The sequence below is a fragment of the Leptonychotes weddellii genome, chromosome 8, assembly GCF_054177405.1.
Source record: "Leptonychotes weddellii isolate Sample4059 chromosome 8, ASM5417740v2, whole genome shotgun sequence".
In the NCBI taxonomy this organism is placed as follows: Eukaryota; Metazoa; Chordata; class Mammalia; order Carnivora; family Phocidae; genus Leptonychotes; species Leptonychotes weddellii.
The window spans coordinates 80,821,721-80,837,817 of record NC_138376.1 but is presented as its reverse complement, the minus strand read 5'-3'; the positions used below and the strand labels follow the sequence as shown (position 1 = coordinate 80,837,817).

At 37.8% G+C, this 16,097-nt stretch overlaps 1 protein-coding gene across 5 annotated transcripts in view; it reads right to left on the bottom strand.

Moving 5' to 3' along the window:
- Window positions 1–264: 264 nt before the first annotated feature.
- The window catches only part of QRSL1 (glutaminyl-tRNA amidotransferase subunit QRSL1), a 35,565-nt gene continuing 19,732 nt past the window's right edge, over window positions 265–16,097 (bottom strand). For 2 of the 5 annotated variants that reach the window (XM_081828735.1, XM_081828737.1), the window contains 3 exons: window positions 15,763–15,880; window positions 8,849–9,054; window positions 5,037–6,095 (listed from right to left, as the gene is read on the bottom strand). In XM_081828735.1, coding sequence (XP_081684861.1) covers window positions 5,875–6,095; window positions 8,849–9,054; window positions 15,763–15,880 — 545 coding nt within the window. In that variant the 3' untranslated portion in view covers window positions 5,037–5,874. The other 3 variants (XM_081828734.1, XM_081828733.1, XM_081828736.1) reach the window with 3 other exon arrangements.

Here is a 16,097-nt window from a genome sequence, read left to right as displayed (position 1 = left end):
TTATTTATTTGGGTCCTTTCTCTTTTCTTTTTGATAAGTCTGGCCAGGGGTTTATCAATCTTATTAATTCTTTCAAAGAACCAGCTCTGTTTGTTGATCTGTTCTACTGTTCTTTTGGTTTCTATTTCATTGATTTCTGTTCTGATCATTATTATTTCTCTTCTCCTGCTGGGTTTAGGTTTTATTTGCTGTTCTTTCTCCAGCTCCTTTAGGTGTAGGATTAGGTTGGGTATTTGAGACCTTTCTTGTTTCTTGAGAAAGGCTTGTATTGCTATATACTTTCCTCTTAGGACCACCTTTGCTGCATCCCAGATATTTTGAACAGTTGTGTTTTCATTTTCATTTGTTTCCATGAATTTTTTAAAATTCTTATTTAATTTCCTGGTTGACCCATTCATTCTTTAGTAGGCTGTTCTTTAGCCTCCACGTATGTGAGTTCTTTCCAACTTTCCTCTTGTGATTGAGTTCGAGTTTCAAAGCATTGTGGTCTGAAAATATGCAGGAAATGATCCCAATCTTTTGGTACCAGTTGAGACCTGATTTGTGACCTAGGATGTGATCTATTCTGGAGAATGTTCCATGTGCACTAGAGAAGAACGTGTATTCTGTTGCTTTGGGATGGAATGTTCTGAATATATCTGTGAAGTCCATCTGGTCCAGTGTGTCATTTAAAGCCTTTATTTCCTTGTTAATCTTTTGTTTAGATGATCTGTCCATTTCAGTGAGGGGGGTGTTAAAGTCCCCTACTATTATTGTATTATTGTCAATGTGTTTCTTTGATTTTGTTATTAATTGGCTTATATATTTGGCTGCTCCCATGTTAGGGGCATAAATATTTACAATTGTTAGATCTTCTTGTTGGATAGACCCTTTAAGTATGATGTAATGTCCTTCCTCATCTCTTATTATAGTCTTTGGCTTAAAATCTAATCTGTCTGATATAAGGATTGCCACCCCAGCTTTCTTTTGCTGTCCATTAGCATGGTAAATGGTTTTCCACCCCACCCCCCACTTTAAATCTGGAGGTGTCTTTGGGTCTAAAATGAGTCTCTTGCAGACAGCGTATCATTGGGTTTTGTTTTTTTTTTATCCAATCTGATACCCTGTGTCTTATGATTGGGACATTTAGCCCATTTACATTCAGGGTAACTATTGAAAGATAAGAATTTAGTACCATTGTATTGCCTGTCAGGTGACTGTTACTGTATATTGTCTCTGTTCCTTTCTGGTTTATGTTACTTTTAGGCTCTCTCTTTGCTTAGAGGACCCCTTTCAATATTTCTTGTAGGGCTGGTTTCGTGTTTGCAAATTCTTTTAGTTTTTGTTTGTCCTGGAAGTTTCTCTCTCCTTCTATTTTCAGTGACAGACTAGCTGGGTTTCATATTTTTCTCGTTTAGTGCCCTGAATATATCCTGCCAGTCCTTTCTGGCCTGCCAGGTCTCTGTGGATAGGTCTGCTGCCAATCTAATGTTTCTACTGTTGTAGGTTACAGACCTCTTGTCCTGAGCTGCTTTCAGGATTTTCTCTTTGTCTCTGAGACTCATAAGTTTTACTATTAGATGTTGGGGTGTTGACCTATTTTTATTGATTTTGAGGGGGATTTTCTGTGCCTCCTGGATTTTGATGCCTATTTCCTTCCCCAAATTAGGGAAGTTGGGAGGCTTCATTCTTAAAAGAGCATGTTGGTCTTGCTCTTCATTTGATTGGCAGAGCTCAGAGGCCTTTGGAAGACCTTCAGGTCTTTGAACACTGTGTTATCCAATTCTTTATTTAAAAAAAAAGCTCATGGAAATTGCTTTAGAAATAGGCAGGCCATCAGTTCTTCCTAATATTTTAAACTTCATCCTCAGGGGAAGCCAGAGCATTGGGTAGCTATATGCATTATATACTGTACTCTTAACAATAAAATAAGCTAGAGAAAATTTTATTAAGAAAACCATAAGGAAGAGAAAATACATTTACAGTACTGTACTTATAAAAAAATTCACATGTAAGTGAACCCATGCAGTTCAAACCTGTGTTGTTCAAGGGTCAACTGTATAGGAAAATGACTTAAGTTTATAATTGTATGCACTTACTTACAGCTACAAATTATTAAGCGCTTGGTCTAGCAGGCATCATGCTAGGTGCTTTCAGTGCATCATTTAAATTTAATCCTCCCAACCATCCCTTGGAGTAAATCTTATCTCTATATTCAGTCAGGATACTGAAGCTCGGACAGGTTACGCAGCTTGTAAATGGCAATAATGGGGCTCAAACCCAAGTTTATTTGATTTTTAAATCTGGTGGCCTTACCTACCTCACTAGGTAAGCTACTGGAAAATTTCCCACTGTGTCATACTATGCAGGTTTAAGTATCTATATAAATACCTTGAGAAGCCTTTTTATTTTGAACTTTATTCCTGGTTTTATCCTTTCTTGTTACTTTTATCACTTTACTGATTTCCTCAACTATTTACTTTTATACCATTGCAATAATATGTTTTTAATAAATTGCCTAAAATCCTTCTGGATTTATATTCCATTGAGGTGTAAAGAAAAAGAAATGGAAGAAGAAAAAAAAACCTCTGAAATCCTCTAATAATTTTATTTAACGTTGGCTGGGTTTTTCTCATATTATTTGCCTTTATTAAAACTTCAGGTTTATGTTCTAGTGTACACACTGCTTAAGTCACAAAATAACTGAGCAAGACCTTCTACTCTAAGTGTCCTCTGGTGCTTCTAGAACACATCTTACCCCAGGCTTGCACAGTCAATGCACATTTAACCTTGGTATAGATAATCAGATGCTTGAGGAAAGGGAGATCAAAAGTAGTTAATGAATGAAAATTCATAACAGAAGCTATTGTGAAAATTCCATTAGCTTGCTCCCCTTCCTTGACTGGAACAGGGTATGACACAGTTTGCAGCATCCCTGAGCTCTACCTACTGGTGCCCTGTATTGGTTCTCTTCACAGTCCTTCAGTCTAAAATTCTAAAGGGAGCAGCCTGGATGGCTCAGTTGGTTGGGTGTCTGCCTTCAGCTCAGGTTGTGATCCTGGGGTCCTGGGATCAAGCCCTCCTGCATTGGGCTTCCTGCTCAGTGGGGAGTCTGCTTTTTTTCCCTCTGCCCCTCCCCACCGCTCATGCTGGCTCTTTCTCTCTCTCTCAAATAAATGGATAAAATCTTAAAAAATAAATAAATAAAAAATAAAATCCTAAAGGTATTTCTTGTCTACGTTAGAAGGTAGAGGTGATTTCCTAATAGGAGTCACCGTTCCTTGTCATTTTTAGAAGCTCCTTTTTGGTAGCAGGCTGTCTTTTCTAGCCCGCTCAAGGTCCTCTGTGTTCCTGATGACCTGGTAGCAAAGAGCCAAAGAGAACATTATGCCTCCCTGGTTTCAAGTGATTTTCTTGGTAACACTGGGGGCCAACACGGAACACTGACTTTCCCACTTGCTCCCTGGGCTCTAGGTGGTGTTGGGGTGCCAGGTTTTGTGATCTCATCACATTCTTTCACTCTACTGATGTTTTTGTGGTTGAATCTAACTTCTTTTTGTTTTGCTGTGTCTTATCAGGGAACTCATGTTACACTTGCACCCACCTTTGCCTTTCAGAATGGCTAACAATTTCAGGACTTAATTAGCGGAGATACAGAAACCATTTCCCATTTAAATTCCCAGACAATGATTTGGTGAAATGAGATCTACTAGATTTAGGGTAGAGATGGAGAAGAAAGAGAAACAAATTAGGTATTATTTCATGCTAGTTGGGTATTATGTGAGAATAGTCAATGTTTCACTTCCCTAGTTCCAGATTCAAATCATCAGTGCAGCTCAAGCAGATACAGGAATAAGAGAAATGACATAAATATCCTTTGAAAAAAATTCACTTCAAATTATACACACATTAAAAAAAGACTGGAGCTAAGATTTATTCTTTGATTTTTACATCATATTAGCTCCTTCAATGAAGATGGTTTTCCCTTGTCATAAAAAAAAAATGCAATTCTCTCTTGTGAATTTCTTCCTCATTCACAAATTCAGAGTCATGATTTATAAGAAAACTAGTGGGCCTGGCACAAAAAGATTTTATATAAAGCTTGTCAGACTATTTGAAAGTGGAAGGATCCTGGGAGGAGAGAAAACTATTAATGAGAAAGTAACAGGCAGGCTAACTTCCTACCATGCAACATTCCAGTGGCTCTGCAGAAGGTTCTGCCACTTAAGATTTTTTCCCTCAGGTACTTCATATTTAGAAAAGACTTCTTACTAAACAAAGTGAATGTATTAAATAATAATTCAGCTTCCGTATTCTTATCAGTAATATGTAAGTGCCAAATTAGAACCTGATCAACACGAGATGACAGTGGTATTCTGGCAAAGATAAATCCAGTGATGAAACTTTATAGTGTTAGGTAAATCTAGGATTTTCATAAAATTTTCTTTCAAATTGAATACAGATTCATGTTAATGTCTCTTTGGGCTCAAGGGACACAGAGAGCACTTGTAAAGAAAGCTAAGGGGGTAAGGAAACCATAAGGAATAGAGAATCTGGGGTAAGGGAGGAGGCTATGGGCCTCCTATCTTTGGCATCCTCACCAAATTATCTACCAGTTTTTCATATTGAATATACTTGTATCTTGAAACTTTCTCACTAAAATCATGCTCCACTGCCTCCCCAATTTTTTTTTTTTTAAGATTTTATTTATTTATTTGACAGAGAGAGCGAGAGCAGGAACACAAGCAGGGGGAGTGGGAGAGGAAGAAGCAGGCTTCCTGCTGAGCAGGGAGTCCGATGTGGGACTCAATCCCAGGACCCTGGGATCATGACCTGAGCCGAAGGCAGACGCTTAACGACTGAGCCACCCAGGCGCCCTGCCTCCCAAGTTTCAAGTCCAATATGGTCTCTTAGGTTACAACAAATGTTTCTATGATACCAGCGAGTTCATTTGTGATTGGTAAATAGGAAAATGAAGTCACATGGAGTTGTTCTGGTTCCTTTGCATGGGGTTCTGGGATGGTAGAAGTCAAATTTTCACCTTTAGCAAAACAGGAGAAAGTTTTCAGTCATTGCAGCTCTATTTTTAGAGAAATCAAGAGCGTCTGCACCTGGGCTCTTCCCCAGAGAGGCATACGCCCCGTCTTGCATGACTCTGGGACCCAGCAGGTTGCACTTCCTCCAGTGCTCAGAGCTCCTCTTCTACCTCCTTTTTTCAGCACTCAGAAGCAAATATTCCCATTTTATTGTTTTTGTGCATTTTTAACATCCCCCGAGGCAGCCTCCACTACGTTTGAATTGCCTATCTGCCTGGCTGTTGAGGTTCTCTCTGGAAGTACAAATTATAGCCTTTATTAGCACTTTGGTTACAAAGATGTACAAGTTCTGAGAGGCTTATCCCTAAGCTTACCTTTACTCTAAGCTCTTATTAATGAACATTTTTGCAGAATGCATCATTTTCCTGGAACATGTGTCTGTGTTAATGTAAAAATCCTGTACTTTATACTTAGTGGATACTTCATAAATGCTGACAGATGACTTATAATTAATTAACTATATCACAGTTTTTTTTTTTAATATTTTTATTTATTTGGCAGAGACACAGCGAGAGAGGGAACACAAGCAGAGGGAGTGGGAGAGGAAGAAGCAGGCTTCCTGCAGAGCAGGAAGCCTGATGCAGGGCTCGATCCCAGGACCCTGGGATCATGACCTGAGCCGAAGGCAGACGCTTAACGACTGAGCCACCCAGGTGCCCATCACAGGAGCTTTTAAAAAGTGATTCCAAGGAATGATTGTGTTGACAATGAACCAAATTATAGGACTTTAGCAAGATTATCCGACTTCTCTTGAATATAAAATCTTCAAGTTATTTTAATTTGCATGCTATATTTATCACTATTGTTTTAGAGAAACAGAAGATAACTTTTCGATTTCAAAGTCTGATGAAAAATCATCCATTAGTTCTTGAAGCTGAATAACAGGAAACTGTACTTGTTTTTCAAACCAACTGGCAACTGTAAGAAGCTGCTGGTCACAAAATGCACGTCCAATAAACTGAAGTCCTATTGGCAAACCTTGGTTTGAGAGGGCTACAGGGACACTCACTGCTGGCAATCCTGAAGACAAGAAAGAAACCCTATTAGCTGATTAATTTTCCATCCTAAGAAGGGGAGACTCATTCTCCTTTCCAGTGCTAGTAGGTACAAGACAGATAAGGTTTAAAAAATGACAAAAAACATACGATATGCTGTACCTTCCTTTGCTCACTTAACAATATATCTTGGAAATCACTGTGTATCAACTCAGAGACTTTCTTCATTCCTTTTTTATAGCTGCATAGCACTCCATTATGTGGTTTGTACCATAATTTGTTCACCCATTCTTCTATGGTTGGGCTTTGGGCATTTAGGTAGTTTTCAGTATTGAGCTATTTCACACCATGCTTGGGTGAATTACCTTGTGTACATGTTTTTTGGTATTCTTTTTTTTTTTTTTTAAAGATTTATTTATTTATTTGAGAGAGAGAGAGCAGGGGGAGGGGAAGAGGGAGAGAATCTCAAGCAGACTCCCCACTGAGCGTGGAGCCCGATGATGCAGGGCTCGATCACACCACCCATGAGATCATGACCTGAGCCAAAATCAGGAGTCGGATGCTTAACTGACTGAGCCACCCAGGTGCCCCATGTTTTTTGGTATTTTTGAAAGTCTCTCAGATGAATAGAGATTGCTTCATCAAAAGATAAATGCATATGTAACTAGATATTGCCAAATTCTTCTCCAAAAAAGTTGTACTATTTTGAACTCCTATCAGCAAAATGCTTTTTCACTACAGCATTACCATCTGAATATGTTGTTGAGCTTTTGAATGTTTACCAATTTGATAGATAAGAAATAGTAACTCAGTTTTAATTCCAGGTTTGGGGCAAAGAAAGCGCAAGTTCCTGGGATATCTTGTTATGCCTTAAAGTAAGTTTGTTTTTAGAAATTAATGGGGATAGGTCTAAAGATTACATGTAACTTGAAAGGGCTCTTGTTGGCCAATTTGAGCATCAAAACCAATAATGACAGTAATTGTTTATAATACACTGAGTTTTTAAAAAAGCAAAGCTGTCTTTAGATAAGACTGCTAGCTAATATATGTAGAAAGAATGACAGAAAAATCAGCATTTTGTAATTCTCCAGGAAATAATTCAGGCAAGGATCATCAAGAGATCTAAAACTGGGTTCAAGAATTTTGGGGAATAGGATATTCACACAATCTCAAAGTATCACCTCACCAATTGGTTATAATTGATAAAAGGAAAAATATACCTTTACATGGAAAACACCTGGCACTTACTTCCTTAACTAAGAAATCAACTTAGTCTCTGAAAGTGGAACAAACTGACATTAACTGTTTCCTGACATGAAGACCATGTAGTATTTCTGCCAAAATGTTTGACTCAACCCAGTCATGAGGAAGCAATCTAACAAACCCAGATTATGGATGGGACATCCTATAGGGCAAGTACACTAGGCTCTTCAAAAAAGTCAACGTCAATTAAAAAAAAAATTTTAAAAGGTGGGGGATTTCTAATCAGAAACTATGCAGGCCAGAAGAAAGTGGCATAACATTTTTTAAGTGCTAGAGAAAAGAAATGGCAAGCACAGATCCTGTATCCAGTGAACATAACCTTTAAACATGAAAGGAAATCAAGCATTCTTAGAAAGAAAGTTAAGAGGGGGCGCCTGGGTGGCTCAGTTGGTTAAGCGACTGCCTTCGGCTCAGGTCATGATCCTGGAGTCCCGGGATCGAGTCCCGCATCAGGCTCCCTGCTCAGCGGGGAGTCTGCTTCTCCCTCTGACCCTACCCCTCTCAAGCTCTCTCTCTCTCTCATTCTCTCTCTCAAATAAATAAATAAAATCTTTAAAAAAAAAAGAAAGAAAGTTAAGAGAACTAGTTAACAGCTGACCTACCCTAAAAGAATGGCTGAAGGAATTTAAACAGAAAGGATATGATAAAACAAAGAATCTTCATATACCAGGAAGAAATGAACATAGTAAACAAAAGTACAGGGAAATACAATAGGCTTTCCTTCTCCTCTTGAGTTTTCTACATTTAGTTTGATGATTGAAACACGAATTATAAACAGTCTGATGTGTTCCAAGAAAAAAAACAAACAAACAAAAGCCAAAAATCCAAAGCAGAAAACTGAGGTATTGTTCTAAATTTTAAAAAGATCGTAAACAAATGTAATATATCTATGAGGGGAAAACAATTTTATAAAAGACATTTTTGGTAAAATTGAGAAAATTTAAGTATGGACTATATTTGGAATATTATTATATTCATGTTAGTCTTCCTAGGTGTGATAACAGAATTGTGGTTATGCGGGAGAATGTCATCATTTTTAGAAGATTTATGCTAAAGTATTTAGGGGTGAAGTATCACGACATTGAAACTTTCAAATTATTCAGCTAAAAAAAAGTGTGTGTGTGTGTGTGTGTGTGTGTGTGTGTGTGTATACAGAGAGAAAGAGAGAAAGGAGAAAGCAGATTAGGCAAAATGAATGAATCCAGGCAAATGCATATTGGTATTCATTATACCATTCTTTCAACTTTTCTGTAGGTTTGAAAATTTCCAAAATAAAAGTTAAAATTACGCTATTAGTAGAATGACTCTGAGTATGCATGTGCATGGTGACTGCAAGTGCATGCAGGCCTAAGCATGTGCACATACCACACACGCACACACGTACACACATTCCTAAGCATTCCAGAAGGACAAGCTGTTGCCTTCAGGGAACAATCTAGCTGGAACCTAAGTTGAAGACTAGGGTGCCTGTCTAAATATTTGAAGAAATCCAGAACATTCCCAAGGGATCCTTACCTGCCATATTTACAGCCTGTGTAAAAATATCATCCTGGGCGCTTCGTGTCCTGTTGTCTTCTTTAATGAACTCCAGGTATGGTACCGCCTCACTCAAGGTGGTGGGAGTCAGCAAGACATCCACTCCGGAGTTAAAAACATTCACAAAATCATTAGCAATGAGTCGTCTCACTTTCTGTGCCTTAATGAAATAATTCTCATAGTTTCTGTGGAAAAATAGGGGATATTTTAAGGATTTTTTAATTTCTTTGAATCAATTTTCACACATAAGGCTTGTGAAAGAATGACTGGATTCTTGACCTTTATAAGCAGGCACCACTAAGATTCCTAACAACACATATAAATGATTTTTGTTCAACTGTGCTGTTATTTCTAAAAATTTGTGTATCAGGAGTTTAATCAGAATTCACTGCTAGATACAATTCTACACATATAATCACAAAATAGTGATATCATTAAATAAGTGGATATCATCCATATCCAGGGATATCATTAAACCAGAACATTTATTTTCAGGTGAAAAAAAATCAAGTGCATAGCAATTAAATGACTTTCCAAAGGTTACAAAGACGGGCAGTGGTAAAGGAAAGACTAGAACTTAGGTCTTTGGAGGCTTATTCTAATCCTTCTTCTATTATAATGTCTTACTTCATCTGTAATATAATGATAACTCATTATTGTAAGGATTCTGAAGTTTTGCAGAATTCTAATATGCCATAATAATTAGACACTAGGAAACAGGCTCTGGAAACAGAAACTGGAGAAAGTATACGGTGTTTGCAATTTTGTATTTTATGGATAGGCATACCCCAAGAATGGAAATGTGAAATTCAAGGAAAGAGGCTCACTTTACTGAAGAGATTAAGGAACTAGCCACTTATAAAAGTGATTACAAGTCAATGATGCAAAGAAAAGGGAAAAAGAAGGCACTCTTTAGATCCTTCTGAAGTGGATACAAAGGCTAGCAAACGTGTTTTAAACTTCAGTTTCCTCACCTGTAAAAATGGATATAACTACTATAGTCTTATTGAGGACCAAATATAATAAAGATAAAAATGTGCTATCTTTTTTACTCTAAAAGCATCCTATAGAAATATCAAATGTCTTTACTATCGTTTGACCACAGGGTCGACAGAGAGAGAAATGCAGGTATCACCTATAATTTATACCACAATAACAGTTGATGGCTTAAATAATGTCATTAACAGCATTTCCCAAACCTCAATTTTATTCAAACACAAGCAAAAATTTGTTTTCTATTAAATTTCTTCCTACTTTAAATATGGTTCAAAACCACAACTTCTGCTTCCATTAATGATAGAGGGATGGAATTTACCCTGCCATAGTAAATAGTAACATACCCTAGTATTTACCCATAGTTATTTTCCCCGCTTTATTTTGCCCAGAAAGCTAGGCAAAATAAAGCAACCATTTTCAGATATTACAACAGGCATTCAAGAGAGAGAGTTCTGAGAGAAGGAAAGGAAGTAAGTGAGCCCTTTCATTTCCCCAGCGTAATGCCTGGAGGCAGTTTCCAGGCCTCAGCCCAGACAGGAGGAACCTAAACAGAATTTTCAGGAAGTTAGAGAAGGGGACTGGAAGTGCAGGGAGGCAAAGACGACTGGAATTTGCTCGCCGGGTACCGGAGAGGAGAAAATAGCACACAGAGCTCAAGAGATCTGCAGTGATCCCTCAGGTCTTTGGCTGAGTACTGACGTGTGCACGTAGGGAGAAGACATTCTCAAGGCTGGGGAAAGAATCACTGAAAAGTCAAAAAACTGCAAGAGCTGATACAGGGCTAGAAAGTGTGTGTTCCTAATGGCCAAAGCGGGAAAGTCTTCATAATACGTGAGGCATCCGGCAAAATTTTTCAAGGGTATTGCCTAAAAAAATAATTGCCTAAAAAGCAAAGCTTTTTAAAAAGGAAGACTTGAGGGGCGCCTGGGTGGCTCAGTCGGGATCAAGCCCCACATCGGGCTCCTTGCTCAGCAGGGAGCCTGCTTCTCCTTCTGCTTGTGCGTGCTCTCTTTGTCAAATAAATAAAATCTTAAAAAAATAAAATAAAATAAAAAGGAAGCCTTGAAAGGATCCAACAGATTCTAAGTAACTTAACTGCATCCCAGAACAAAGCCCAGCACCGTTTAAAGGAATACAACAAAAATGCAGCTAATGACAATGTAAAAGTTGCCACGCCCAGCCATGCAAAAAAGCAGAAAATATAACCCATAACTAGGGGGTAAAAAGCAATCAATATAAAGAGATCCAGAAACAAGAGAAATTAGCAGAATTAGCAGAGAAGAACATTAAAACATGTATTTACTCCTATAAATATGTTCCATATGTTCAAGAAAGTAGAAGAAAACATGGTATCATGAAGAAATTGAAGAGATAAGAAGACCTACTTGGAAGTTCTAGGAATGAAAAATACAAAATAGGAAATAAAAATGAGACTGGATGCGATTGACAGCAGGTGACACAGCAGATCAGTGATTCTGAAGATAGTAACAGAAACTATCCAAAAGGAAGCGCAGAGAGAAGGACTAAAAAAGGAAAAAAACAAAAAAACAGGATGGAGCCATCAGTGCGCTGTGGGACAACATCAAGCAGATTAATGTACATATGAATGGAGTCCCAGAAGTGGGAGGTCAGAAAAAATATTTTAAGAAACAGTGGCCAAAACTTTTCCAAATTTGATTAAAATGGGCGTGGCAACTTTTACATTGTCATTTGCTGCATTTTTGTTGTATTCCTTTAAACGGTACTGGGCTTTGTTCTGGGATGTAGTTAAGTTACTTAGAATCTGTTGGATCCTTACAAAGCTTCCTTTTTAAAAAGCTTTGCAAGGATGTGTCTAAAATGGCCTTTCGTCTAGGCTAATTTAACTCTACTTTAGGCAATATGATTAAAATGATAAACCCACAGACACAAGAAGCTCAACAAACCCCTAAGCAAGAAGAAATATGCAGAAAACCACACGAAGACACATCACAGTCAAATTCCTGAAAACCAATGATAAAGTCTTAATATCAGCTGGGGGGGCGGGGAAGACATGTTATACACAGAGGAACAAAGACAAGAATGACAATAGACTTCTCAGAAACTATGCAAGTCAGGAGGCAACAGAACAAGATCTTTAAGGTATTGAAAGAAAAACCATCAATCTAGAATTTGATATCCAGAGAAGATATCAAAATTAAAGGTAAAATAAAGACTTTTACATATAAACAAAAGCTGAAAGAATTCATTGCCAGCAGGATTGTACTACAAGAAATATTAAAGTTCTTTAGGGAGAAAGAAAATTACACCAGATGGATATTTGGATCTATACAAAGGAATAAAAAGCACCAGAAATAGCAAATATCTGGACATATATACATGACTTTTTTTCTTGTTTTAAATCTCTTTAAGAGAAAAGTTATTATTTAAAGAAAAAATAAAAGAAGACAGGAAAAGAGGTTAAAAGAAAGAACAGATAGGACAAATTGAAGACAAACAGTAAAAATCAGATTTAAATGTGGCTCAAATGTAATTATGTTCATTAAAAATAAACTGTGGATTCCTAATTCAATTAATTTGTGTTTTTTGAACAAAAGGTAGTAGAAGAATGACAAAATTATAAACTGAGGTACCACATGAAGAAAAAAAAAATGTTAGGAGTTGTTATAGTTCCTGGCACATAAATTGACTTTGTAAGACTAAAAAAAAAGTATACCCAAATTCCATTTTTCCTATCACTCATGTCTATCCTCCCCTCACAAAACAAATGAAAGCAAAAAAAACCCCTCAAAACAAAAAAGCTGACTTAAGTTCCCCGACTCAGAGACAGGGAGGCCAGCAGAAATTCTCACTTCTTTTGTCAATACCTCCAACCGGTGACCATGGAGAAGCTTTCAGACTCCTCTCCTTCAGTTTCTTTATATGCTGTTACAGTGACCTAGATAGTCTATCAACTTGTGCCCTGAGATACACAATTTGATTCTGATCAGTTATATTTGGCAAATGTAACATCTTCCACTTAATGAAAGTCTTTGCTTAGAAAACCTCTCAGCAACATTTCATTTTCTTTTCCTACTCCAAAATCATTACAATCATCGGTCAAAATAGAAGAGTCTTTTATTTTTTTAAAGTTTTTATTTTAATTCCAGTTAATTACCATACAGTGTACAATATAGTGATTCAACAATTCCATACATCACCCGGTGCTCAGGTGCTCATCATAAGTGCACTCCTTAATCCCCATCACCTATTTAACCCATCCCCCCAACTACCTCCCCTCTGGTAACTATCAGTTTGTTCTCTATAGTTAAGAGCCTGTTTCTTGGTTTGCCTCTCTCTCCCCCCTGCCCCACCCCTTGCTCATTTGTTTTGTTTCTTAAATTCCACATGAGTGAAATCATATGGTATTTGTCTTTCTCTGACTGACTGCTTTCACACAGCATAATACTCTCTAGCTCCATTCATGTCATTGCAAATGGCAAGATTTCATTCTTTTTTATGGCTGAATAATATTCCACTGTGTGTATATATATATATATATATATATATATATAAATACCACATCTCCCTTATCCATTCATCAATTGATGGACCCTTGAGCTCCTTCCATATCTTGGCTACTGTAAATAATGCTGCTACAAATACAGGGATGCATGTATCCTTTTGAATTAGTGTTTTTGTATTCTTTAGGTAAATACCCAGTAGTGTGACTGCTGGATAGTCCTATTTTTTTTTTTTTTTTTAAGATTTTATTTATTTATTTGACAGAGAGAGACACAGCGAGAGAGGGAACACAAGCAGGGGGAGTGGGAGAGGGAGAAGCAGGCTTCCCGCCGAGCAGGGAGCCCGATACGGGGCTTGATCCCAGGACCCTGGGATCATGACCTAAGCTGAAGGCAGACGCTGAACTGAGCCACCCAGGCGCCCCTGGATAGTGCTATTTTTAACTTTTTGAGGAACCTCCATACTGTTTTCCACAGTGGCTGCACTAATTTGCATTCCCACCAACAGCGCAGGAGGGTTTCTTTTTGTCCACATCCTCACCAACACCTGTTGTTTCTTGTGTTTTTGATTTTAGCAATTCTCACAGGTGTGAGGTAATATCACAGTTTTGATTTGCAGGAAAAGAGTCTTTTAATATGGAACATAATCAAATATTTTTAGGCTTTTTGTTTTCAAGCTTTACCAAAATACAATTGACATATAAAATTGTGTAATTTTAAGGTGTACAATATAATTGGATAATGTATATATTGTGAGATGATTACCACAATAGGGTTGATTAACACATCTGTCACCTTATATAATTACAATTTTGTGTGTGTGTGGTGAGAACATTTAAGATGTACTCTCTTAGCCATTTTCAAGTATATAACACAGTATAGTTAATTATAGTAACTATGCTGTGTATTATATCCCCTGAACTTACTCATCTTTTTTTTTTAAGATTTTATTTATTTATTTGAGAGAGGGAGAGAGAGAACATGAGTGGGGTGAGGGGCAGAGGGAGAAGCAGGCTCCGTGGGGCTTAATCCCAGGACTCTGAGATCATGACCTGAGCTGAAGGCAGATGCTTAACCGACTGAGCCACCCAGGCACCCCCAGAACTTATTCATCTTATCACTACAAGTTTGTATCCTTTGACCAATATCTCCCTATTTCCCCTAGCCCACAGACTCAGGCAACCACCATTGGATACTTAGGTTGTTTTCATGTCTTAGCTATTGTGAATAATGCTCTGAGATAATGATTTCATTTCCTTTGGATATATACGCAGAAGTAGGATTGCTGGATCATATATGGTAGTTCTATTTTTAATTTTTTGAGGAACCTCCATGCTGTTTTTCATCATGGTTGTTCAAATAATATTTTTGGAAAAAGTAATCCTAAATATCTGCCCTGAAGGGATACACAGATGAACAAAATGTTTTCTGTCCTTGAGGGAATGTAGAAAAACTCCAGGAGTTTTTTATTACAACAATCATTCTTGCCTTTTCACACTTCTCATGTCCTCTTAGACAGACTTGGTGGTATGCAAGATGAATCCTATTCGCAAGATGAATAAATTTATATTGAAGACAAGCTAAGTAGGAGCCCTAGTAATTTAGAATTCTTTCTTGGAGCAAACAGATACATAATGTAGGGGAAGACTAAGTTAATTTGCTAAATTTTTCAAGATACACCAATGTAACTTCCTGCTTAAGTCTCTAACAACAATAAGCCAATGTGGCAAAAATAGGGGACATTTAATGAGGTTAAAATTCTTCAGGGCTTCCTACTTAGTTTTGTACTAATCATTTAGCTAGAGTGTGAATGTTTTTTTGCATTTGAATAACCAGAAACTAGAAGTACTATAAACAGGCTTTTAATTATAAGTTCTAATTCAAATCATAAGGATTTTGCTTCTTTAGCAAATATCTCAACTTGTAAGACTTGGTAGACATGTTACTAATGTACTCTTGAGTGTTCAAGAATGGAGAAAATTCCTAATTACTTGCTCTTTTATATTTTTTATTTATTTTTTTAAGATTGCTTTATTTACTTAAGAGAGAGTGAGAGCACAAGCAGGGGCAGAGGGAGAGGGAGAAGACTCTCCACTGAGCAGGGAGCCCGACGCGGGGCTCCATCCCAGGACCCCGGGATCATGATCTGAGCCGAAGGCAGACGCTTAACCGACTGAGCCACCCAGGCGCCCAACTCAACACCTTTTTTTTTTTAAGATTTTTTTTTTAAATTTATTTGATAAAGAGAGAGACAGCGAGAGAAGGAACACGAGCAGGGGGAGTGGGAGAGGGAGAAGCAGGCTTCCGGCTGAGCAGGGAGCCCGATGTGGGACTCGATCCCAGGACCCTGGGATCATGATCTGAGCCGAAGGCAGACGCTTAACGACTGAGCCACCCAGGCACCCCATTACTTACTCTTTTAATAAGAAAAAATTTCCTGAGAGAATTCTTCCTCTCACCACATCATTAAACCCTTCCCGCCTGGTTGCAGCATACATGGCTTCAGTAGACACGTTGATGTCACATCTGTGACCTAAAAACAAAAAATGTGAAAAGGAAATAAAGTTTTGACTTTTGAAAAGCAAGTGTAGATTCACATTTCTGACCAATACTAAAATTTTGGGAGACTGTCCTTAAGTGGCTCCTCTTCTTTATCTGCCAAGAATCAAGGAGAGAGGAGAAAATAACCAATAGGGAAACTTCATTTTGTTCACTTCCTCATCCATCCATCCCTCCCTCCCTCCCACCCT